Raw genomic sequence first — 20,716 nt, forward strand, 5'->3', positions numbered from 1 at the left:
TTTGCTTTATCTGTTGCAGAAGAAATTGAAGGTAATTCTAAGCCTTCTTCATATTCCGAGGGCTATTTTTTCTGGTGATAGTAATAAGTGGATGACTGCTATGCATGATGAGATGGAATCACTTGAAAAGAATGGCACTTGGGATTTAGTAAGATTAACTAGAGAGAAGAAACCTATTCGTTGCAAGTGGGTTTTCAAGAGGAAAGAAGGTGTTTCTCCTAATGATGAGACAAGATATAAAGCAAGGTTAGTTGCTAAAGGTTACAGTCAGATTCCAGGTATTGACTATAACGAAGTCTTTTCTCCTGTTGTGAAGCATAGCTCTATTCGCACTTTACTCAGTATTGTTGCCATGCATGATCTTGAGCTTGAACAATTGGATGTTAAAATTGCATTCTTACATGGAGAGTTAGAAGAGGATATTTATATGGAACAACCTGAAGGTTTTGTTATTCCTGGAAAAGAAAAGCTTGTCTGTAAGTTAAAGAAATCTCTTTATGGATTGAAGCAATTCCCTAGATAGTGGTACAAGAGATTTGACACCTTTATGCTCTCTCAAGGTTTCAAAAGGTCTAATTATGATAGTTGTGTTTATTTGAAAACTGCAAATGGTTCAACTATTTATTTGCTCCTTTATGTTGATGATATGCTAATTGCTGCACAGAGTATGTCAGATATTAATGAAGTAAATAAGCAATTGAGTAATGAATTTGAGATGAAGGATTTGGGTGCAGCAAAGAAAATACTTGGCATGGAAATATCCAGAGATAGACCGTCTGGAAAAGTATATCTAAGTCAGAGAGGACATATTGATAAAGTTCTTCGTCGTTTTAATATGCATAATGCCAAGCCGGTGAGTACTCCGTTAGCTGCACACTTCAAATTATCATCAGCCTTATGTCCTAAGTCAGATGCAGATATTGAGTACATATTTAGAGTTCCCTATTCGAGTGCAGTTGGTTCACTTATGTATGCCATGGTTTGTTCTCATCCGGATTTATCATATGCATTGAGTGTTGTCAGTAGATACATGGCCAATCCTGGAAAAGAGCATTGGAAAGCAGTTCAGTGGATTTTCATACCTGCGAGGTACTTCTAATGCTTATTTACAGTTTGGGAAAACTGGAGATGGACTTGTTGGTTTCGTTGATTCTGATTTTGCTAGTGATTTGGATAAGAGAAGATCACTCACAGGTTATGTTTTCACCATTAGTGGTTGTGCTGTGAGTTGGAGAGCAACTTTGCAGTCTATTGTGGCTTGTTCCACTACTGATGCCGAGTATATGTCTATTTCTGAGGCATGCAAAGAAGCTATCTGGTTGAGAGGTTTGTACACTGAGCTTTGTGGAGATTCATCTTGCCCTACCATATTTTCTGACAGTCAAAGTGCTATATATCTTACAAAGAATCCGATGTATCATGAGAGGACAAAACACATTGATGTCAGATTTCATTATATTCGAGATGTTGTTGCTGAAGGCGATTTGAAGGTATGCAAGATAAGTACTTATGATAATCCTGCTAATATGATGACAAAGCCAGTTCTGACCAATAAGTTTGAGCTTTGCTCAGGCTTAGTTGGTATTTCTCACTAGTCCTATGGACTTTGACGCACAAGGTGTTTATGTTGATTTGGATAGAGTTATTTGCTTTTTTCGACTACTAGAGGGAATTTGGCTCAAGGTGGAGATTGTTAAATTGTGATCCAAATTCTATCATATTGGACTAGACGTAGTGAAAGATCGTGGATGTCGCCTAGAGGGGGGGTGAATAGGCGCTTTTAAAATAATTACGGTTTAGGCTTGAAAAAATACGGAATAAACCTAGAGGTTAATTTGTCAAGTACAAAACCTAAAACAACTAGGCTCACCTATGTGCACCAACAACTTATGCTAAGCAAGATAAGCAACTATGTGATAGCAAGCTATATGACAAGAAACAATATGGCTATCACAAAGTAAAGTGCATAAGTAAAGGGGCTCGGGTAAGAGATAACCGAGGCACGCGGAGACGATGATGTATCCCGAAGTTCACACCCTTGCGGATGCTAATCTCCGTTTGGAGCGGTGTGGAGGCACAATGCTCCCCAAGAAGCCACTAGGGCCACCGTAATCTCCTCACGCCCTCGCACAATGCAAGATGTCGTGATTCCACTAAGGGACCCTTGAGGGCGGTCACCGAACCCGTACAAATGGCAACCCTTGGGGGCGGTCACCGAGCCCGTACACTTTGGCAACCCTTGGGGGCGGTCACCGGTACCCGTCAAATTGGTCGGGGCGATCTCCACAACCTAATTGGAGACCCCAACGCTTGCCCAGAGCTTTACACCACAATGATTGAGCTTCGAACACCACCAACTGTCTAGGGCGCCCAAGCACCCAAGAGGAACAAGCTCAAGGGTACCAAGCACCCAAGAGTAATAAGCTTCTCAACTCGTAACTTCCACGTGTCACCATGGAGAACTCAAACCAATGCACCAAATGCAATGGCAAGGGCACACGAAGTGCCCAAGTCCTTCTCTCTCAAATCCCACCGAAGCAACTAATGCTGGGGAGGAAAATGAGAGGAAGAACAAGAAAGAGAACACCAAGAACTTCAAGATCTAGAACCAAGGGGTTCCCCTCACATAGAGGAGAAAGTGATTGGTGGAAATGTGGATCTAGATCTCCTCTCTCTTTTCCCTCAAAAACTAGCAAGAATCCATGGAGGGACTGAGAGTTAGCAAGCTCGAAGAAGGTCAACAATGGGGGAAGAACACGAGCTCAAAGGATGAGGTTCATTGGGGAAGAAGACCCCTTTTTATAGGGCCTCCCGAATCCAACCGTTATGTGCTCAGCCCGCACACGAGCGGTACTACCGCTCAGGGGAGTGGTACTACCGCCCGGGAGGTAGAACACGGAGAGCGGAGCGAAACAGAGTGTGTGGCGGAGCCGTATGAGCGGCACTACCATTGGAGCCAGCGGTACTACCGTTGGCCGCAGCGGTACTACTGCTTGTGGCGATAAGCGGTACTGCCGCTCCGGCCCGGTGATACTATCGCTGGGACCGCGCACAACGCCTACCACGAGCACAGGGAGAAGGAACAGAGAGGAGGGCCATTGAGCGGCACTAGGGGTGGTGGTAGCCGCGGTACTACTGCACATGAGCGGTACTACCGCTCCTACTGCCGCTCCTACTGCCGCTGAACCCGACACGAGAAAACTACGTCTCGAGTCGAGGCGGTACCAGCGCAGAACCGGAGCCGTACTACCGCTTATGGCCATGGGCGGTACTACTGCTGTGGGACAGCAGTACTACAGCTTGTGGCGATAAGCAGTACTGCCGCTCCGGCCCAGCGGTACTACCGCTGGCGCCATCCTTAAGCCACTTCCACGAAAGCAAGTAAACTCCACGGAAAACCAGAACTGCCATAACTTCTGCAAATGAGCTCCGAATTGAGCAAACTCAAGCTTGTTGGATACAAGACGACGAGTAGCATCAAAACAGCGACGAGTTATAGTAAGAAGAGGCAGGGGAGGTATGCCAACAAATAGAGGAGTGAAACCTCCAACCGAGAAGAACCGGCATAACCTCCAACATCGAAAACATCATAGAAGATGCGGGTGAACTCCGTTTTCGATGAACTCGAGCTTGTCGTCAAGATGACCATAAGCTCTAAGACTCACAAATAGAACCAAACAAGAACCAAGAAAGATGATGCAAGGATGCAATGGTTTGAGCTCTCTACGAACGATACGATCAAGCTACTCATCAAGAGCCCCCCTTGATAGTACAGCAATCGATCCTATAACCCGGTCTCCCAACTACCATCATGAGACTGGTAAAATAGAAAACCTATCAAGGGCAAACCTTTGCCTTGCACATGGTCCACTTGAGCTAGATCATGACGATCTTGACTTCCTCAAGTTGGACCACCTTTCTTGATTGTGGTGGCTCGATGAAGACTAGTTGATTGCTCCCCCATACTCTACTATGGGTGAGCCATTCTTCCGCACATCTTCACATGTCCATTGTCACCACAATGGACGTCAAGCTTCAAGCATTTTATCTCTTCATGATGCTCCATTTGAACTTGCACACCTCAACCTAACCCCACAAAGGATTCTCACGAAGACCATGGGTTAGTACACAAAGCGTAATTGACAATGCTTACCATACCATGTGATCACTTGATCCCTCTCGGTACATCTTCTACGCTTTGTGGGTTGATCAACTTGATTCAATCTTTGACTTAGTCTTGATCAACCTCTCACAAGATCAATCTTTAGGTAATTCCTTGAATAGCACCTTGGTCGACACAAACTCTCCTTGAAACCAACACACGTACTCCAAGAAAAGCCTATGGACAAAACCTTCAAATATAACTCAAGGCAACCATTAGTCCATAGAGATTGTCATCAATTACCAAAATCAAACATGGGGACACCGCATGTTCTTTCACGTAGTACATATGGTGTGGGCCTTTGCGTTGGTACCGACGCGTACGAGTACAACTCGTTTGCTGAATATTAGTTGGGCTACAGGCCCATTTAACAATTTCAGAAAATCCCTAAGGGCCCATGCTGTAAATTGAGTGGTGGGAAGTTTAGTCCCACATGGCTAGTTGAGAGAGGTGTACACCAACTTATAAGGTGAGCTCTTCTCCCACTAGTATGAGTTGGTGTGAAGGAAGGAGAGGTGTTCCACACACGCGCTCCTCCTCCTCCGCCCGCCTCGCCACGCCTCGCCTCGTCACGACGAGCGCGCGCCGCGGGTTGCGGGAATGAGCCGAGCCGATGCAATGTTTTGCCGGTCAAAATTGGAGAGTCCATTACAGACACAAAATGAATGTGAGATGTCATATTCATTGCGAAAATTAAAACATCCATAATAAATACGTTTTATTGTGGAGATGGAAACGTCTGTAATTAAATGCGTTTTATGGAGATGAAACGTCTGTAACTAACCGCGTTTTTATGGAGATGAAACGTCTGTAATTAAACGCGTTTTATTGCTGGACCGTTCTCCTACCTGACTGGCTATATATATGAGGCATCGCAGCTCAGCTCCATGCGCTTCACACCTCCACTACTCCCTGGTCATTCCTTTCACTGCTGTTGCCCTCTGTGATCCCATCCCGTCTACCGTGTACACGGCTGACGGGAGAGTAGGCCTCCGAAACCCCGCTTCTCCAGATCTTGTACGGGAGAGAGGCGATTAGCTTTTTGGGGAGCGTCTCCTACGCAACTGCTCGCCTTGGTTCAACTACTTCATCTACACCGACTACTTCTATGTCACCTTCATCTTCACCATGAGCACTGACTCCGATCATGCGGCTGCCGAGAAGGCTGCTGCGAACAAGACGATTGCTGACGAGGCCAACATCTCTGCTGCTGCTACGACCGACTGGCCTACTGGAGGATATAACACATTTACACCGCTCCTGTTTACTTTCATGTGTGCAGTACTAGTAGTTTGCATAGATGTTTCTACTATCTGCCTAGTACGTGTGTACATCATCAAAATTCAGTATGTCATTAGCACTGCCTATGTCATGTTCATGATTTATTATTAGATTAAATTAATCGAACAATTGCTTAATTTCTCAACAATCCAAAAACCTAATATGTGTAGGCAATTTTCGATCCATGGTTTTGCTGCTGCACTGAAACCAGCCTCATTTACGGGGACGTACTTTAAGCATTGGCAGACTAAAACTGTCTTATGGCTCACGACCATGAACATGTTCTGGGTCGTCGGTGTTACTCCCACGGGAATGATCGCTCCTGAACAGGAGAAGGCGTTTAGGGAGGCCACTGTCGTCTTTGTTGGATGCGTTCTAAGCGTGATCAGAGATAAGTTGGTTGATGCATACTTACGTATGCGGGTTGCCAAGGACTTGTGGGAGGCGCTCGAATCTAAATTCGGCGCAACGGATGTTGAAAGTGAGATGTATATTATGGAGCAGTTCCACGATTACAAAATGGTCAAAAACCATTCTGTATTGGAACAGGCTCATGAGATACAGTGCATTGCTGAGGAGCTTGAGCTTCTCAAGTGTGTGCTGCTGGGCAAATTTGTCGCGGGTTGCATTATCGCTAAGTTACCCAATTCCTGGAAGAGCTTTGCCACTACTCTAAAACATCAGAGGTGTGAATTCTCAGTTGAGGATGTCATTGGCCATCTGAGTGTGGAGCAGAATTCAAGGGCAAAGGACTCACACGGAAAAGGGACCGAAGGGACCTCTGTCGCCAATGTGGTGCAGAAGAACTTCCACCCCCACAAGCCCAAGGGGAAGACTAGTGTCCAACAGAATACCGAGTTTAAGAAGAAGGGCAAGAAGACCTTCAAGAAAGATAAGAAGAAGGGTGGTTGTTTCACTTGTGGTCCACATGAACATTGGGCTGCCAAGTGCCCAAACAAGTTTAAGAAGCCAGGACAGGACTCCAAGACTGTCAACATGATTGTGAGCAATAATGAGAGTGGGCCATATGGGTACAGTAATTTGTTTACTGTATTTTCAGTTTGTCAGTCTACCGATTGGTGGATTGACACAGGTGCAAATATTCATGTGTGTGCTGACATTTCATTGTTTTCTTCTTATCAGGCCACAGGGAACGGGTCCGTACTGATGGGGAACGGCGCGAGTGCTTCTGTTCATGGTGTTGGCACGGTCGATCTGAAGTTTACTTCGAGAAGGATCGTGCAACTGAAGAATGTGCAGCATGTCCCCGCCATCAAGAAGAATCTCGTTAGTGGTTCCCTTATATGTAGAGAAGGGTTTAAATTGGTATTCCAGTCTAATAAAGTAGTTGTTACGGAATATGGACTGTTTGTTGGAAAAAGTTATGAATGCGGAGGTCTGTTCCGTTTTTCCCTCGCTGATTTTTGTAATAAAGTTGTGAACAATATTCATTCGAGTGTTAATGAAACAGAAGTTTGGCATTCACGTATTTGTCACATTGGTTTTGGTAGTATGACGTGGTTAGCAAAATTAAATTTAATCCCAAGTTTCACTTTAGCCAAAGGTTCTAAGTGCCATTCGTGTGTGCAAGCAAAGCAACCTCGCAAGCCCCATAAGGCTGCGGAGGAGAGACATTTGGCGCCATTAGAACTCATACATTCTGATCTTTGTGAGATGAATGGTGTATTGACTAAAGGTGGAAAAAGATACTTCATGACACTGATAGATGATTCTACTAGATATTGTTGTGTATATCTTTTAAACACTAAAGATGAGGCTCTACACTACTTTAAAATCTATAAGGCGGAAGTTGAGAATCAACTTGAAAAGAAAATAAAACGAGTTCGGTCAGATCGTGGTGGAGAGTATTTCTCTAATGAGTTTGATTCTTTATGTGCGGAACACGGAATTATTCATGAGAGGACGCCTCCCTATTCACCTCAGTCAAATGGGGTTGCCGAGTGGAAAAACCGTATTCTAACTGATTTGGTTAATGCCATGTTAGATACATCGGGTTTATCCAAGGCATGGTGGGGGGAGGCTATATTGACGGCATGTCATGTCCTGAATAAAGTTCCGACAAAGGATAATGAGATCACTCCCTATGAGAAATGGGCGAAGAGAAGGACAACACTTTCGTACTTACGTACTTGGGGCTGTTTGGCGAAAGTCAATGTGCTGATCCCCCAAAAGCGTAAGCTTGGACCCAAGACCGTGGACTGCGTTAATTTGGGTTACGCTAAGAACAACGTTGGCTATAGATTTCTAGTAGTGAAGTCTGAGGTACCTGACCAGAAGGTTGGTACAATTATGGAGTCTAAGGATGCTACATTCTTTGAGGATATTTTTCCTATGAGAGATATGCAAAGCACTTCTAGACAGGAATCTGAGGAGACTCCTAAGCCTGCCATTCCTATGGATTATTATGAACAAACACATGATGAAAATCCTGAGGAGGATGACGAGGAAACCCTTGGTAGGGGCAAGAGACAAAGGACTGCAAAGACCTTTGGTGATGATTTCATCGTGTACCTCGTGGATGATACTCCCGCTTCTATTTCAGAAGCGTATGCCTCTCCAGAAGCTGACTACTGGAAGGATGCGGTCCGTAGCGAGATGGATTCCATCATGGCTAACGGGACATGGGAGATCACTGAGCGTCCCTATGGTTGCAAACCATTAGGATATAACTGGGTGTTCAAAAAGAAGCTTAGGCCCGATAGTACGATTGAGAAATACAAGGCTAGACTTGTGACCAAGGGCTATGACCAGAAAGAAGAGGAAGATTTTTTTGACACTTATTCACCTATGGCTAGACTGACCACCATTCGAGTATTACTCTCATTAGCGGCCTCGCATGGTCTTCTCGTCCACCAGATGGATGTTAAGACGACTTTTCTAAATGGAGAGCTAAACGAGGAAACCTACATGCAACAACCATATGGCTTTGTGATAGATGGTCAGGAAAGAAAGGTGTGTAGGTTGCTGAAATCTTTATATGGCCTGAAGCAAGCACCTAAGCAATGGCATGATAAGTTTAATACAACTCTGACATCTGTTGGTTTCGTTGTTAATGAGGCTGACAAATGTGTATACTATCGCCATGATGGGGGCGAAGGAGTTATACTGTGCTTGTATGTTGATGACATACTGATATTCGGAACCAACCTCAAAGTCATTAAGGAGGTCAAGTCATTTCTGTCTCAGAACTTTGAGATGAAAGATCTTGGTGTGGCTGATGTTATCTTAAACATCAAGCTACTGAGAAATAACGAGGGTAGGATTACACTTCTGCAATCCCACTATGTTGAGAAGGTGTTGAGTCGTTTTGGATATTCGGACTGCACACCATCTCAAGCACCATATGATCCTAGCGTGTTGATTCGAAAGTCCAAAGGCACGGCTATAGATCAATTCAGATGCTCTCAAATCATTGCTTCACTGATGTACCTAGCGAACGCAACGAGGCCTGATATCGCATTTGCTGTGAGCAAACTGAACCGGTTTGTTTCCAAACCAGGTGATGTACATTGGCATGTTGTTGAAAGAGTTATGCGCTATCTGAAGGGTACTATGAACTATGAACTTCACTATATCGGATACCTGTCGGTACTTGAAGGGTATAGTGACGCAAATTGGATCTCTGATGCTGATGAGATGAAGGCCACAACTGGGTATATGTTTACTCTTGGAGGTGGCGCTGTTTCCTGGAAGTCTTGCAAGCAAAAGATCTTAACGAGATCGACAATGGAAACAGAATTAACAGCATTAGACACATCTGGTGTCGAAGCAGGATGGCTTCGAGATCTTTTGATGGACTTGCCAGTGGTTGATAAACCGGTTTCGGATATCCTTATGAACTGTGACAATCAGACTGTCATCACTAAGGTGAAGAGTTCAAAGGACAACATGAAGTCCAACAAACACATAAGAATGAGATTAAAAGCTGTCAGAAAATTAAGAAACTCCGGAGTGATAGCGTTGAAATATGTCCAAACGGCTAAGAATCTGGCAGATCCCTTTACAAAAGGGCTATCCCGTGTGGTGATAGATAATGCATCGAGGGAGATGGGTATGAGACCCACATGAGTTGCCATGGTAGTAACCCAACCTATGTGATCGGAGATCCCGTAAAGTAGGACCTGGGAAAACAAGCTAGTGGTTAACTGAGGAGAGTATTTTAGCTAACCCACTCCGTTGGAGATGCACAACTCTCGGTAACTGTATGGCAGGTTGACTTTTGTCTTAATGTGTTCCAAGGGTTGTAAAAGCAAGATGCTATCCTACAGAGCAATCTTTGGAGGAACACACCTATATGAGCCTGACTACTGGTCATAGTCTATGAGATTAGGGTGATCTCTAGTAAGTTCATGAACAGGCCAAGAGTGACCAATATGCTCCACCCGAGGGGTCAGCCTTCGGCAGCCTAGTACTGGTAAGACACTTGTGAAACTTCTTCACGCCAAATTGACAATTCAAGGCCTAGTCCATTGTTCATTGTTCAGTTGTGGAGGAGTGTAGCTATTTGTTCTAGGTGGATGTTCAACCTTAACGAGTCTGCACTAAAAATACTGATATATCAAAACAGAGTTTGGAACAGAGGACAACACCATGGGCCTTTGGGATCTGGTGGGGGATTGCTGAATATTAGTTGGGCTACAGGCCCATTTAACAATTTCAGAAAATCCCTAAGGGCCCATGCTGTAAATTGAGTGGTGGGAAGTTTAGTCCCACATGGCTAGTTGAGAGAGGTGCACACCAACTTATAAGGTGAGCTCTTCTCCCACTAGTATGAGTTGGTGTGAAGGAAGGAGAGGTGTTCCACACACGTGCTCCTCCTCCGCCGCCCACCTCGCCACGCCTCGCCTCGTCACGACGAGCGCGCGCCGCGGGTTGCGGGAATGAGCCGAGCCGATGCAATGTTTTGCCGGTCAAAATTGGAGAGTCCATTACAGACACAAAATGAATGTGAGAAGTCATATTCATTGCGGAAATTAAAACGTCCATTATAAATACGTTTTATTGTGGAGATGGAAACGTCTGTAATTAAACGTGTTTTTATGGAGATGAAACGTCTGTAATTAAACACGTTTTTATGGAGATGAAACGTCTGTAATTAAACGCGTTTTTATGGAGATGAAACTCTGTAATTAAACGCATTTTATTGCTGGACCGTTCTCCTACCCGACTGGCTATATATATGAGGCATCGCAGCTCAGCTCCATGCGCTTCACACCTCCACTACTCCCTGGTCATTCCTTTCACTGCTGATGCCCTCGGTGATCGCATCCCGTCTACCGCGTACACGGCTGGCGGGAGAGCAGGCCTCCGAAACCCCGTTTCTCCAGATCCTGTACGGGAGAGAGGCGATTAGCTTTTTGGGGAGCGTCTCCTACGCGACTGCTCGCCTTGGTTCAACTACATCTACGCCGACTACTTCTGTGTCACCTTCGTCTTCACCATGAGCACTGGCTCCGATCATGCGGCTGCCGAGAAGGCTGCTGCGAACAAGAGGATTGCTGACGAGGCCGACGCCTCCGCTGCTGCTACGGCCGACTGGCCTACTAAAGGGTATAACACATTTACACCGCTCCTGTTTACTTTCATGTGTGCAGTACTAGTAGTTTGCATAGATGTTTCTACTATCTGCCTAGTACATGCGTACATCATCAAAATTCAGTATGTCATTAGCACTGCCTATGTCATGTTCATGATTTATTATTGGATTAATTAATCGAACAATTGCTTAATTTCTAACATCGTTTACTTGTCCTTCAAGGACTCTCATGTATTGCCCTTTTATATACCTCATGTAGTCGCATCTAAAGACGGTCTGTCGTCTCATGCTTGTAATACTCCTCCTCATAGTGATTGCGCCTTTGTGCGTCCGTGGTTTTCTCCCGCAAAGATTTCCACGTAAAAATCCGTGTCTCTTTGTCTTGTTTATTCTCATTATTTTCTAACAGAGTCATCAATTTCGGAACGGAGGGAGTAGAAATCATGCCTTGGTCTTTCATGAAACCTTGGATCATTGGAGCTGCACATTTTAACATAAGAACAACCTTGTCTTGCCTTCTTGCGTTGCTCTGTGGACATGCTCTCGTAATCAATGACAATAACATGAGTTGTTTGCTTCTTGGGAGTATAAGTTTTGAGCGTAATCCCTTGGATTTCATCTTGTACATCAACATGTACTTGTCCATATTTGCTCTCCATAGCCCTTTTGGTGACGGGAAGATTTTGCATTTGCTCCTCTTCTTGGATGCAATGTCTTGGTCTTTTTTCGTGACCGGAAGATTTTGCATTTGCTCAATATTAGCCTTTTTTTAGTTTGTCTTTCTCTTCTTGGATGCAATGTCATCTTCTTGGCTTGAGCTAGCAATTTCTCATAAATTTCAGTCTCATGCAATCAGCAGGGCCTTTCCCTTTCTTATTTTTTGAAAACATGACCGGAGAGAAATACAATCCCTGGCAGCTCGGGAGCATACGATGTATGATTATAGAGGCCCAAGCGATCCTTATCGCCTTAGGGCATCTCCAGCCGTGCCCCCAACAGGCCACTTTTTCGGCGCCGGCGCCGAAAAAACGGCCCAGTCGCGCCCCCAGGACGCCGAAAATCGCCGGTTCGGACCTTTTTTCCGCCCGGCGGTCACAGACCGAACTCGGCGCGCTGGAGAGCAGTTGGGGGCTCCGGCGCTAGGGAAAAGCACGCCTGGCCCACACCGACAGCGGAAATGTCAAGGTTTTCTTCCCCCGACTCGCCCACCCCCCGTGCCCTCGGCCACCACTAGCTATATCCCGGCGACGGCCGCCGCCCTACTCCGCTAGATAGCCATTCCCCGCCGGAAAATAGCAGCGCTTCGCCGCGGCAGCCCCTCCTACAGCAGCTGGGCGTTTCCGGCCGCGGAGGCGCGGTTTAACGGCGGGTACACGCCCACCGAACGCAAGGTGTTCGGCGTTTTGCCTGCCTCGGCGATGGACTCGGATGAGGAGGAAGAGCTCGCCGCGCTGCTGGAGGAGGAAGCCGCGGCCGACGTCCAGGAAGAAGAGCATCTCATGGTGCTCGCCGCCCTCGGCCAGCTGCTGGCGAGCAATGAAAAGCCGCGGCGCCTATTCTCGCCCATATGGGCCCTTTATTCGTCGAAATTGAGCTGCAAAGTGGGCCAATTTCGGCGCCTGGGGGCAAGCTGGGGGCGACGACTGGGCGCAAAACCGCCCCCAGCGCCGATTGTATCGCCGGCTCGCCCCCAGGGGGTGATTTTTATGCGTCCTGGTGGGGGCAACGGCTGGAGATGCCCTTAATGGCGGAAAGGTCTCGTGATCCAAATTGAGATCTCGCATGCACTTCGTGACTCATGTTCCTGTGAGCGAGATTTCCCTGGAGGTGGCAGTGGAACTGGAACCTTTTCATCGGGGTCACCGCCCAAACAACGTGAGTGCAGACCCTTATACTGCTGTCATGGCCAACAAGTGACGAACATGGCAACATGGACCAATCACCCCATTGGTGACAGTTGTAGCGAGGAACAACTTGAAAGGAGACGGAAAGCCAAGATGGTCAACACCATGGGAGCACACTGCGCCAAGGGTCGAAGGTCCAGCCGACAGCACAGAGCTCGATTTCAAGAACATAGATAGCATCAAGCTGCTTGAGCACATGTAGAAAGGCATCCATGCATTGGGATGTTTACTCCCACTAAATCTTTTAGCTCTAAAAATAGCGTATCCATGAAATTGGAATAATTTATTCACCTCATCCCTTCTGTTGACTTTGTTTGGTTAGCTGATCAAATACCTTGCAAGCGACCTGAACACTAAAGTTGAAGGAAGTGCGAGATACCAAACCTATGTTACAAGGTTGCTGGAGGAGTCTGAACGGGAGTAGAGAAATTACTAGCTCACACACGAACCCTATAGCTAAAGCACGGACACACAGAGCTCACACACCACAAGCAACACAACAACACCACTCAAGGCGCGCGCGCACACACACATACACACACACACACATGACCTAGCGCATGTGGGCAACATGGCTAATAGAGCAAGCAGAAGGCAGCCGTCAAGCGACAAGGAACCGGGGTGCCTCCTTGTGTCGGCTTCCGCACTAAACTGCTCGTGGCTCAGCAAGTTGCCTGCGGACTGTGCTGGCACGAGGTCGAGGAGCAGGCAGTGCAAGAGAGCTCGTGGCATCGGCGAGGAGGTATGCTTGGCCGACACAGGATGGCGGGGCGACGGCGCAGGGCAGATGGCTCCGGTGAAGAGGAGATGAGGATTGAGGAAGGGATGTCAAGGGCAAGAGATGAGGTGAGAGAGACGCCTCTCTCTAGTAAATCCCCAAGAGGCCGTAAAAAAACTAAAAAAAAGAAAAAAAATTCTACCAGCTACAGGGTCTTACTTATTTGCAACGATGTTTTTTTTAACAAATCTCTTCTTTTTCCTTGGTCACAACGGGGCGAACAGACGGAACCGTCACGGCACGGGATTCCTTCTCCACCCAGGCCCGTCAGAACCGCCATAAATACCCGCCCCTTCCTCGCCTCCTCCAATCCCCACCACCGCTCCAGAACGGAACGAACGAAAAATCCCCAACCAATCTCGTCGCCGATCAACCCTAGGCTCGTCGAATCCTCCTCCCCCGCCGCCTCAAGGTACGCCGCCTCCTTCCTCCCGCCCCACGTATCGTCTAGATCTACGCTTTTTGAGGTGCTTCGCGGTAGTCGGAGCCTTGGAGGTGTGGTTGCGTCGAATTTGATCCGTTCCTGCCCCGGCCTGATGCTACGAACGTAGCTTAGTTCCCCGATCTATTCGCGCACACAGACTTCGTTTGGATTTCGCGTGTACCTCGCGATTTCTTTTCTGCTATTTTTTTTATTGAAGGGATAGATCTGTTCGTCTTGGTTGATTTCCTAATGGCTTATGGTCTCGGATTTTGTTAACATATGCATGTTTTATCTGCTACTTGTACGTCAGTTCCTTCTCGATTTCATTAGCTCATGTGCAGTAGTTCAATAGTGCTTGTACCAATATCATCCTAATAGGCCCAGGATTATAAGATTATTTATCACCCAAAGCTTAGGTTTATTTTCTTAGATGGTAAGCATGTCCGGCAGCTATGTGGAACCCTTGAGATGGATGATATCTGTAGATTTTAACCTGTCGTCTGTCAGTAGCTCTTTGATAAGAAAATATGCTGCTGCCGTTTGTTTATTCTGGTCTATCTAGGGCACATCTAGATGTGCTAATAGTTATTGCGTGACTCAATCAAACATAAAAAGGAAAACTAAAACTAAAAGAAGATTACCCGCATGAATCTTCACCTAAAATCAATGGAATAGGACTTAAGATGTGCAATACTTAGGTCATATCTGACCTAGATGTGCTTTAGCAAAACCGTGTTTTCGATTGCTTTATGTATAGGGCTGCATTATTAGCATTATCATGTTACTTTGCTTGCTGTGCTGCTTGAGGCTTACCATCCTGTTCTGGATTCTTCTCTGCAGATGCAGATCTTTGTGAAGACATTGACTGGCAAGACCATCACCCTTGAGGTCGAGTCGTCTGACACAATCGACAATGTCAAGGCCAAGATCCAGGACAAGGAGGGCATCCCTCCGGACCAGCAGCGTCTCATTTTCGCTGGCAAGCAGCTTGAGGATGGCAGGACCCTTGCTGACTACAACATCCAGAAGGAGTCCACCCTTCACCTTGTCCTCCGCCTTCGTGGAGGCATGCAGATCTTCGTCAAGACGTTGACTGGCAAGACCATCACCCTTGAGGTGGAGTCGTCTGACACCATCGACAACGTCAAGGCCAAGATCCAGGACAAGGAGGGCATTCCTCCGGACCAGCAGCGCCTCATCTTTGCCGGCAAGCAGCTGGAGGATGGCCGCACCCTTGCTGACTACAACATCCAGAAGGAGTCCACCCTGCACCTTGTCCTCCGCCTTAGGGGAGGCATGCAGATCTTCGTCAAGACCCTCACCGGCAAGACCATCACACTTGAGGTGGAATCCTCCGACACCATTGACAACGTCAAGGCCAAGATCCAGGACAAGGAGGGCATTCCTCCGGACCAGCAGCGCCTCATCTTTGCCGGCAAGCAGCTGGAGGATGGCCGCACTCTTGCTGATTACAACATCCAGAAGGAGTCCACCCTACACCTGGTGCTCCGCCTCCGTGGTGGTCAGTAATTGCCCTGACGTTGGACCTGCTGCTATTAGTCCTGTGTCTTGTTCGTGTTAAGTCTACTGTATCTGGTTTGATGGACCATGAGTCCTGATGATGTGTGTTGGTTTCGGGGAAACAGTTGCTGGTATGGTTTGGTATGAATAAGTGAATTTGAACCAATATGCTTGTTGAATGTTTCTTCTGGTTTGTTTCTTCCAGTTTTTACAACTAGCAGTGATATCACCGTAGTGGCTCTCTGTGATTGCATTTTATGGGCTGTAGCTCTCAATGTTCCTGTGAAATCATTAGATTTTTCAAGTTATATATCGATGTTTCTTTTATCTTGGAATGCTGCTGTGTTTGATTTTTTTTTTCTATTTGCTCTGCTTGCTTGCTACTAGCCGATTGGAGTGTCTTTGCTCGTTCTTTCTGGTGGGAGTGGGGTGTCTTCAGTAAGGAAAAAAATGCATGAAGTTGTGGTGCACTGGATTCCTTAGGAAAAATTCGTGGATAATTTATGAATCAAACAAACGTACTCCCTCTTTTCATTTTTATAAGACGTTTCAGACATCTGACATTGAACTGTTTTGACTGTTGTCTGAAATGGCTACAGCGTCTTATAAGGCTTTTTCCAATGCATGGGTGCTTAGAGGTGCAAGTGCATTAAAAATCTTAGAAACTACTCCTTCCGTCCTTTAAAGAGTGTCAAACTATCTCAAAGTTTGACCGAGTTTGTGCAAAAATATATCAATGTTTGTGAAAATAAATAGGTATATGATGAAAATATAATTTATTATGAATCTAATGCTACTAATTTCATGGCATAAATATTGATGTATTGTTGTACAAATACGGTCAAACATATAAATGTTTTATTTTCCAACAATATTGGAAATACATTCTTCAAAGGACGGAAGGAGTAGTCTTCCCAATGCATATGCTTAACTTTTATAGCTAAGCTTCCCTCATAAAATTGTTTAATAATTAATCTCTTTCATATATTGGTTGGTAGTCATTTTACATAGGCTTGCGTGACCGTTTCTTCCTGGGGTCCCCATAATGCGTCCTTAGCATCTGGTCACCTTGGAGCACTGGTAAGAGCCTAAAAGTGAACAGAGGGAGTACAAAACATAGGAGAAATTTGTAAGGATTCTAATCCTCCACTATTTCTAAGAAAATTTTTTATTCTGTTCTCTAAAATCTTCTGCTTACAAGAGAAGAAATTCATGACATGGGCAGTTTTTGTAAAATGGTGTGCCTGAGTGCAAGGACTTTTACTGTCCGAATTACTTGTGTTAGATTTGCTTAGATATGGATTTAATACTTCTTAAAATAACACGTCTGATGGGATGCATCTTCTCATCTCCTTGTCTATGGCTATGGGGACGATTCTGTTTCCAATGCAAAAATGTTTTGTATGCTTATTACTAGCACTTGTGTTGGAGGTGACTGATGAGTGTGGGGCTAGCAACCACTTATCCTTCAGATGGCCTACAGGAAATTCTTCATTCATAACTCCTCCGAGCAAGGATTTTCATTTTCCTTTCCGCCAGCTTGTTAGCCAAATTAAAACATCCGAGAGAGGAGGTTCTACAAATTAAAACAGAGGAGGGATACGTGGATTAAGGGACATCTTTTGCATCTGATGAGCTCACTCTTCTCCTTTGTCCCAATGAAGCTTGTTAGCCAATCCAATTCAAAATGCTGGAGCTCTATGACAACATGTTCTGATGCTTCTGTTCTGTAAGATTCAGTTGGCGGCCGCAGGAGATAATTTAAGTGACAATAATTATTACTAACACCAGAATTTCTGCTTCAAGTAGGTCGTCGGTGAGACGGTAGAAGTACCTACAGCCCAAGAACCATAGAAGAAGAAGAACCTAGTGCAGCACCACACTGCAGCCATCACATACCGCCTGTCCTGATCTGAGCAAGAGAAGAAACTATTACCCATCAAAGCCAGCCCTCCATATGCACGCCAGCACAAACTATGCCTGGTTTCAGCTTAACCCGAAAATCTGGGACAAAAGTGCGAAAACAAAGACTAGCAGCAAAGTTCCAGTCTATTCTACGATATGTCTACAACAATATCATGCAAAAGAAACCGCTGAAGGATCGATGCACTGTGATTACACAATTTCTTTCATGGGACTGTGAGCGCAACGACGGGCTTCTTCACAGAGAAGACCAGGAACCAATTAGCTCCTGCCGGTACTTGAAACTCTAGTTTTGCATATATGTTGCAGACTGGAGCTCAACTTGTACATGTAACCAATTAACCCACATAAAAATGTCTACAACCCTCCTAAATTACAACCAATTTTACATACACCGCAAGCCATTTAGATGTTCTCCAGTCACCAAAGAAGTTCCTGAACACAGAAAGTAAGGTAGGAATTGGAGAAGTTAACTTAGGCAGCACCTCACATACACGCGGAGGAAATGCTCCAGCAGTCTTCTACTCTTCTGCTCACCATCACTAAGAGCTTATTGTTCATGTGCCAGCAGACAGCAATGCCCTCATCACATGCCATTATTTCATAAATTTTAGAACCGTTCTCTTGATTCTTCAACTGGAGTTATTTCACTGTGGAAGCACTCCGATACATCCCTGTCATTGCACTAGTAATCTTGCCATTGGAGTGCCCAATCTGGAAGCTCCCAGATCTCCTGGGACGGGGCGCGAACAGCGAACCGAGCATCTTTTCCAAACCATCCACAGTATACTTTACATACTTGCTAGCACTTGCATCCTGCTCTACGAGCGGCCCGTAGTTCTGCATGTAACTCCGGTAAGGGGGAACTATTGCCTGTATCACAAGGTCACATGTCTCCCTCCTCAAGTCCTTGTCCGGTATGATCCATGCTGACTGTTCATGGAACATCTCACTGAATCTCGCATTGAAAGTTTTAAGGCGCTGCTTCACGAGGTCCTTTGCTGTGGCACGGCCCTTGGAGAACAAGATTAGGCCCTCTCGGTTGAGCAGCGGCGAAAGCGCCCCCCAGCTATCCCTCATAAACACCGTCAGATAGAAATCCTTAAACTTCTCATGATCCCTGATCCACACATCACCCAAGAGTTCAGCCAGCTTAGTAGCCTTCACGTGCTTATAGAAATGCCAGCGTGTGTTCATCATGAAGATGTATGACTGAATCTTATTCCCATACGCCTTCGACCAAACATCAAAGTTGGCTTCAAGGGCCTTGACAATGTTAAGCACCGCGACAGCAAGCATCTTGTCACTGAACACTTCCTTGCGCCAACTGCGGTGGATGGTGAGCACCTGTGCAAGCACAGGCCTGTATTTCTCACCAAGGAGCCGGTTGCAGTAGTCGACGATAAAAGTGACCAGGCGTGGCACACCCCCATCGGCTGGGGGAGGCATGTGTCGCTGCAGCTCCACCTGCACGATCAACTCCTCAAAGATCTCAACAGAGCCATCCACCAACAACTTCACAAGGTCCCTTGTCTCGCACTGAATATCCGCACACACCTTTCCGCCGAACAACCGGTTGAAATCCAACCTCAGCTTATTCAAAGAATCAAAGACCTCAAGCAAACGCAAGAGCTTGATTGGGTCTTTCTTAGCATCCGCAGCGGCACGACCAAACCTCAAAAAATCAAGAACACTAGCTCGCGACGCTATCTCGGCGAAGCAAACTGATGCATCATCCTTGTGCTGCCCAAACACCTTGGCGCAGAGCTGACGCTCAGACTCGAGGAGGCGGCGCACCACAAACTCCAAATGCCGCCCCCACAACTCGACCCCAGGGCCTAATTCCTGGGCGTCGTCAGCTGGATTGTGCAAGTAATCGAGGCCGAGCGCATGGAGGCTGGCACTCACCACACCGTCGCGTGCATCGGCATACAGAGAGATGCAGCGGTCTTGCCGGCCATTGGCCAAGAGGCGGTCGAGAATCGGGCTGAGCTTGCGGACGGCGGCGGTCGGGACGCGAGCCGGCGCGGTGGACGCTGGGGTGGCGCCGTGCTGCTGCATCGCGAGCGGCGTGGAATGCTCGGCGAGGAGGCGTCGGAACTCCGCCTCGAGCACGTCGAGCGCGGCCGCCAGGAGGCCGCCGTCGAGGTACCCGGAGGGGTTCTTGAGCCCGTCCAGGGCGACGCCGACCTCGGCGAGGAAGCGCGGGTCGGCGAGGTCGTGGTCGCCGAGGTACTCGACGATGTCGGCGAGCCACTCGGCGGCGAGGCCGCAGTTGCCCGACAGGAACCGCAGGGCCTCCTCGAGGCGGCCGAGCACGGCGAGGTACCCTGGGAGGTCCCGCGCGGCGGCGCCGGCCTCGAGCAGCGGCGGCTCGAGCCCGTGCACGGCGTCGAACACCTTGAGCACGGCGGCGGCGGGGCCCACGGCGCGGTCGATGTGCGGGCCGGCCGCCGCGAGCTCGGCCATGGGCGCCCGGATCGGGCGCACGGCCGCCTCCAGCGCCGGCAGCGCCGCCTGGATCTCCTCGAGCCGCGGCCCCCCGCGCGCCAGCGCCTGCCCCATCGCGCGCGACCGCTCCAGCCCGGTCCGCAGTGCGCGCGCCGCCGCCGCCACGCTCGCGGCCGCCCTGTCGTCGACGTCCTGATCCATCGCGCGCGTGGCGAGAGAGGGTGAAAGAACCTGACGCTCCGCTCCGGCGGGGAGCGCAATGAGGGAGCGTGATCCTGGAGTCCGGATCCCTCCCTCTCTCCTCGCGATGGAAACGGCTGGCTGCTCTGGGCGTCCGGTGGAGCGAGAGGGAGTGGGGTTTCTTCGCCGGGTTTAGGTTGGGAGGAGGAAGAAGCTGTGTGCGGAGGGCGAAGGGAAAGCGGAGGAAAAGGGAGGAGGGGGCGACGAACTTTTGGCTTTGGGGCGTATGCAGTGCACGGGCAGAATGCCGCGACAATTTTCGGGGTGATCGACAGGAGGATGGCGCTTGCGTTTTCGTTTAGGTGATGTCAGAGGAGATTTGGAGCATCCAAAGGAAAGGACCGCGGTCGTCAACGAGCTGAAGCCAGATTTTTTTACACTATTTTTCTATCTGCTCACCGACGCCGGGCACATGCGCTAAACCAGCAAATAAATCATTTTTTTCCTTCATTGCGTGGAGTTTTACGAGAAATGG

The 20,716-nt window shown here is 47.5% G+C and overlaps 2 protein-coding genes across 2 annotated transcripts; one reads left to right on the forward strand and one right to left on the reverse strand.

Annotated features, from left to right (window-relative positions):
• The first annotated feature begins 13,898 nt into the window (after positions 1–13,898).
• LOC123132258 (polyubiquitin 11) lies at positions 13,899–15,793 on the forward strand. The gene is made up of 2 exons (XM_044552045.1): positions 13,899–14,094; positions 14,947–15,793. The coding sequence occupies exon 2, from the start codon at positions 14,947–14,949 to the stop codon at positions 15,634–15,636; it is 690 nt and encodes a 229-aa protein (XP_044407980.1). The 5' UTR covers positions 13,899–14,094; the 3' UTR covers positions 15,637–15,793.
• A 1,913-nt stretch (positions 15,794–17,706) lies between these two features.
• On the reverse strand, positions 17,707–20,498 carry LOC123132257 (exocyst complex component EXO70A1). The gene has a single exon (XM_044552043.1). It carries the CDS (start codon positions 20,200–20,202, stop codon positions 18,193–18,195), a length of 2,010 nt encoding a protein of 669 aa, XP_044407978.1. The 5' UTR covers positions 20,203–20,498; the 3' UTR covers positions 17,707–18,192.
• Positions 20,499–20,716: the final 218 nt, after the last annotated feature.

The sequence above is a fragment of the Triticum aestivum genome, chromosome 6A, assembly GCF_018294505.1.
Source record: "Triticum aestivum cultivar Chinese Spring chromosome 6A, IWGSC CS RefSeq v2.1, whole genome shotgun sequence".
In the NCBI taxonomy this organism is placed as follows: domain Eukaryota; kingdom Viridiplantae; phylum Streptophyta; class Magnoliopsida; order Poales; family Poaceae; genus Triticum; species Triticum aestivum.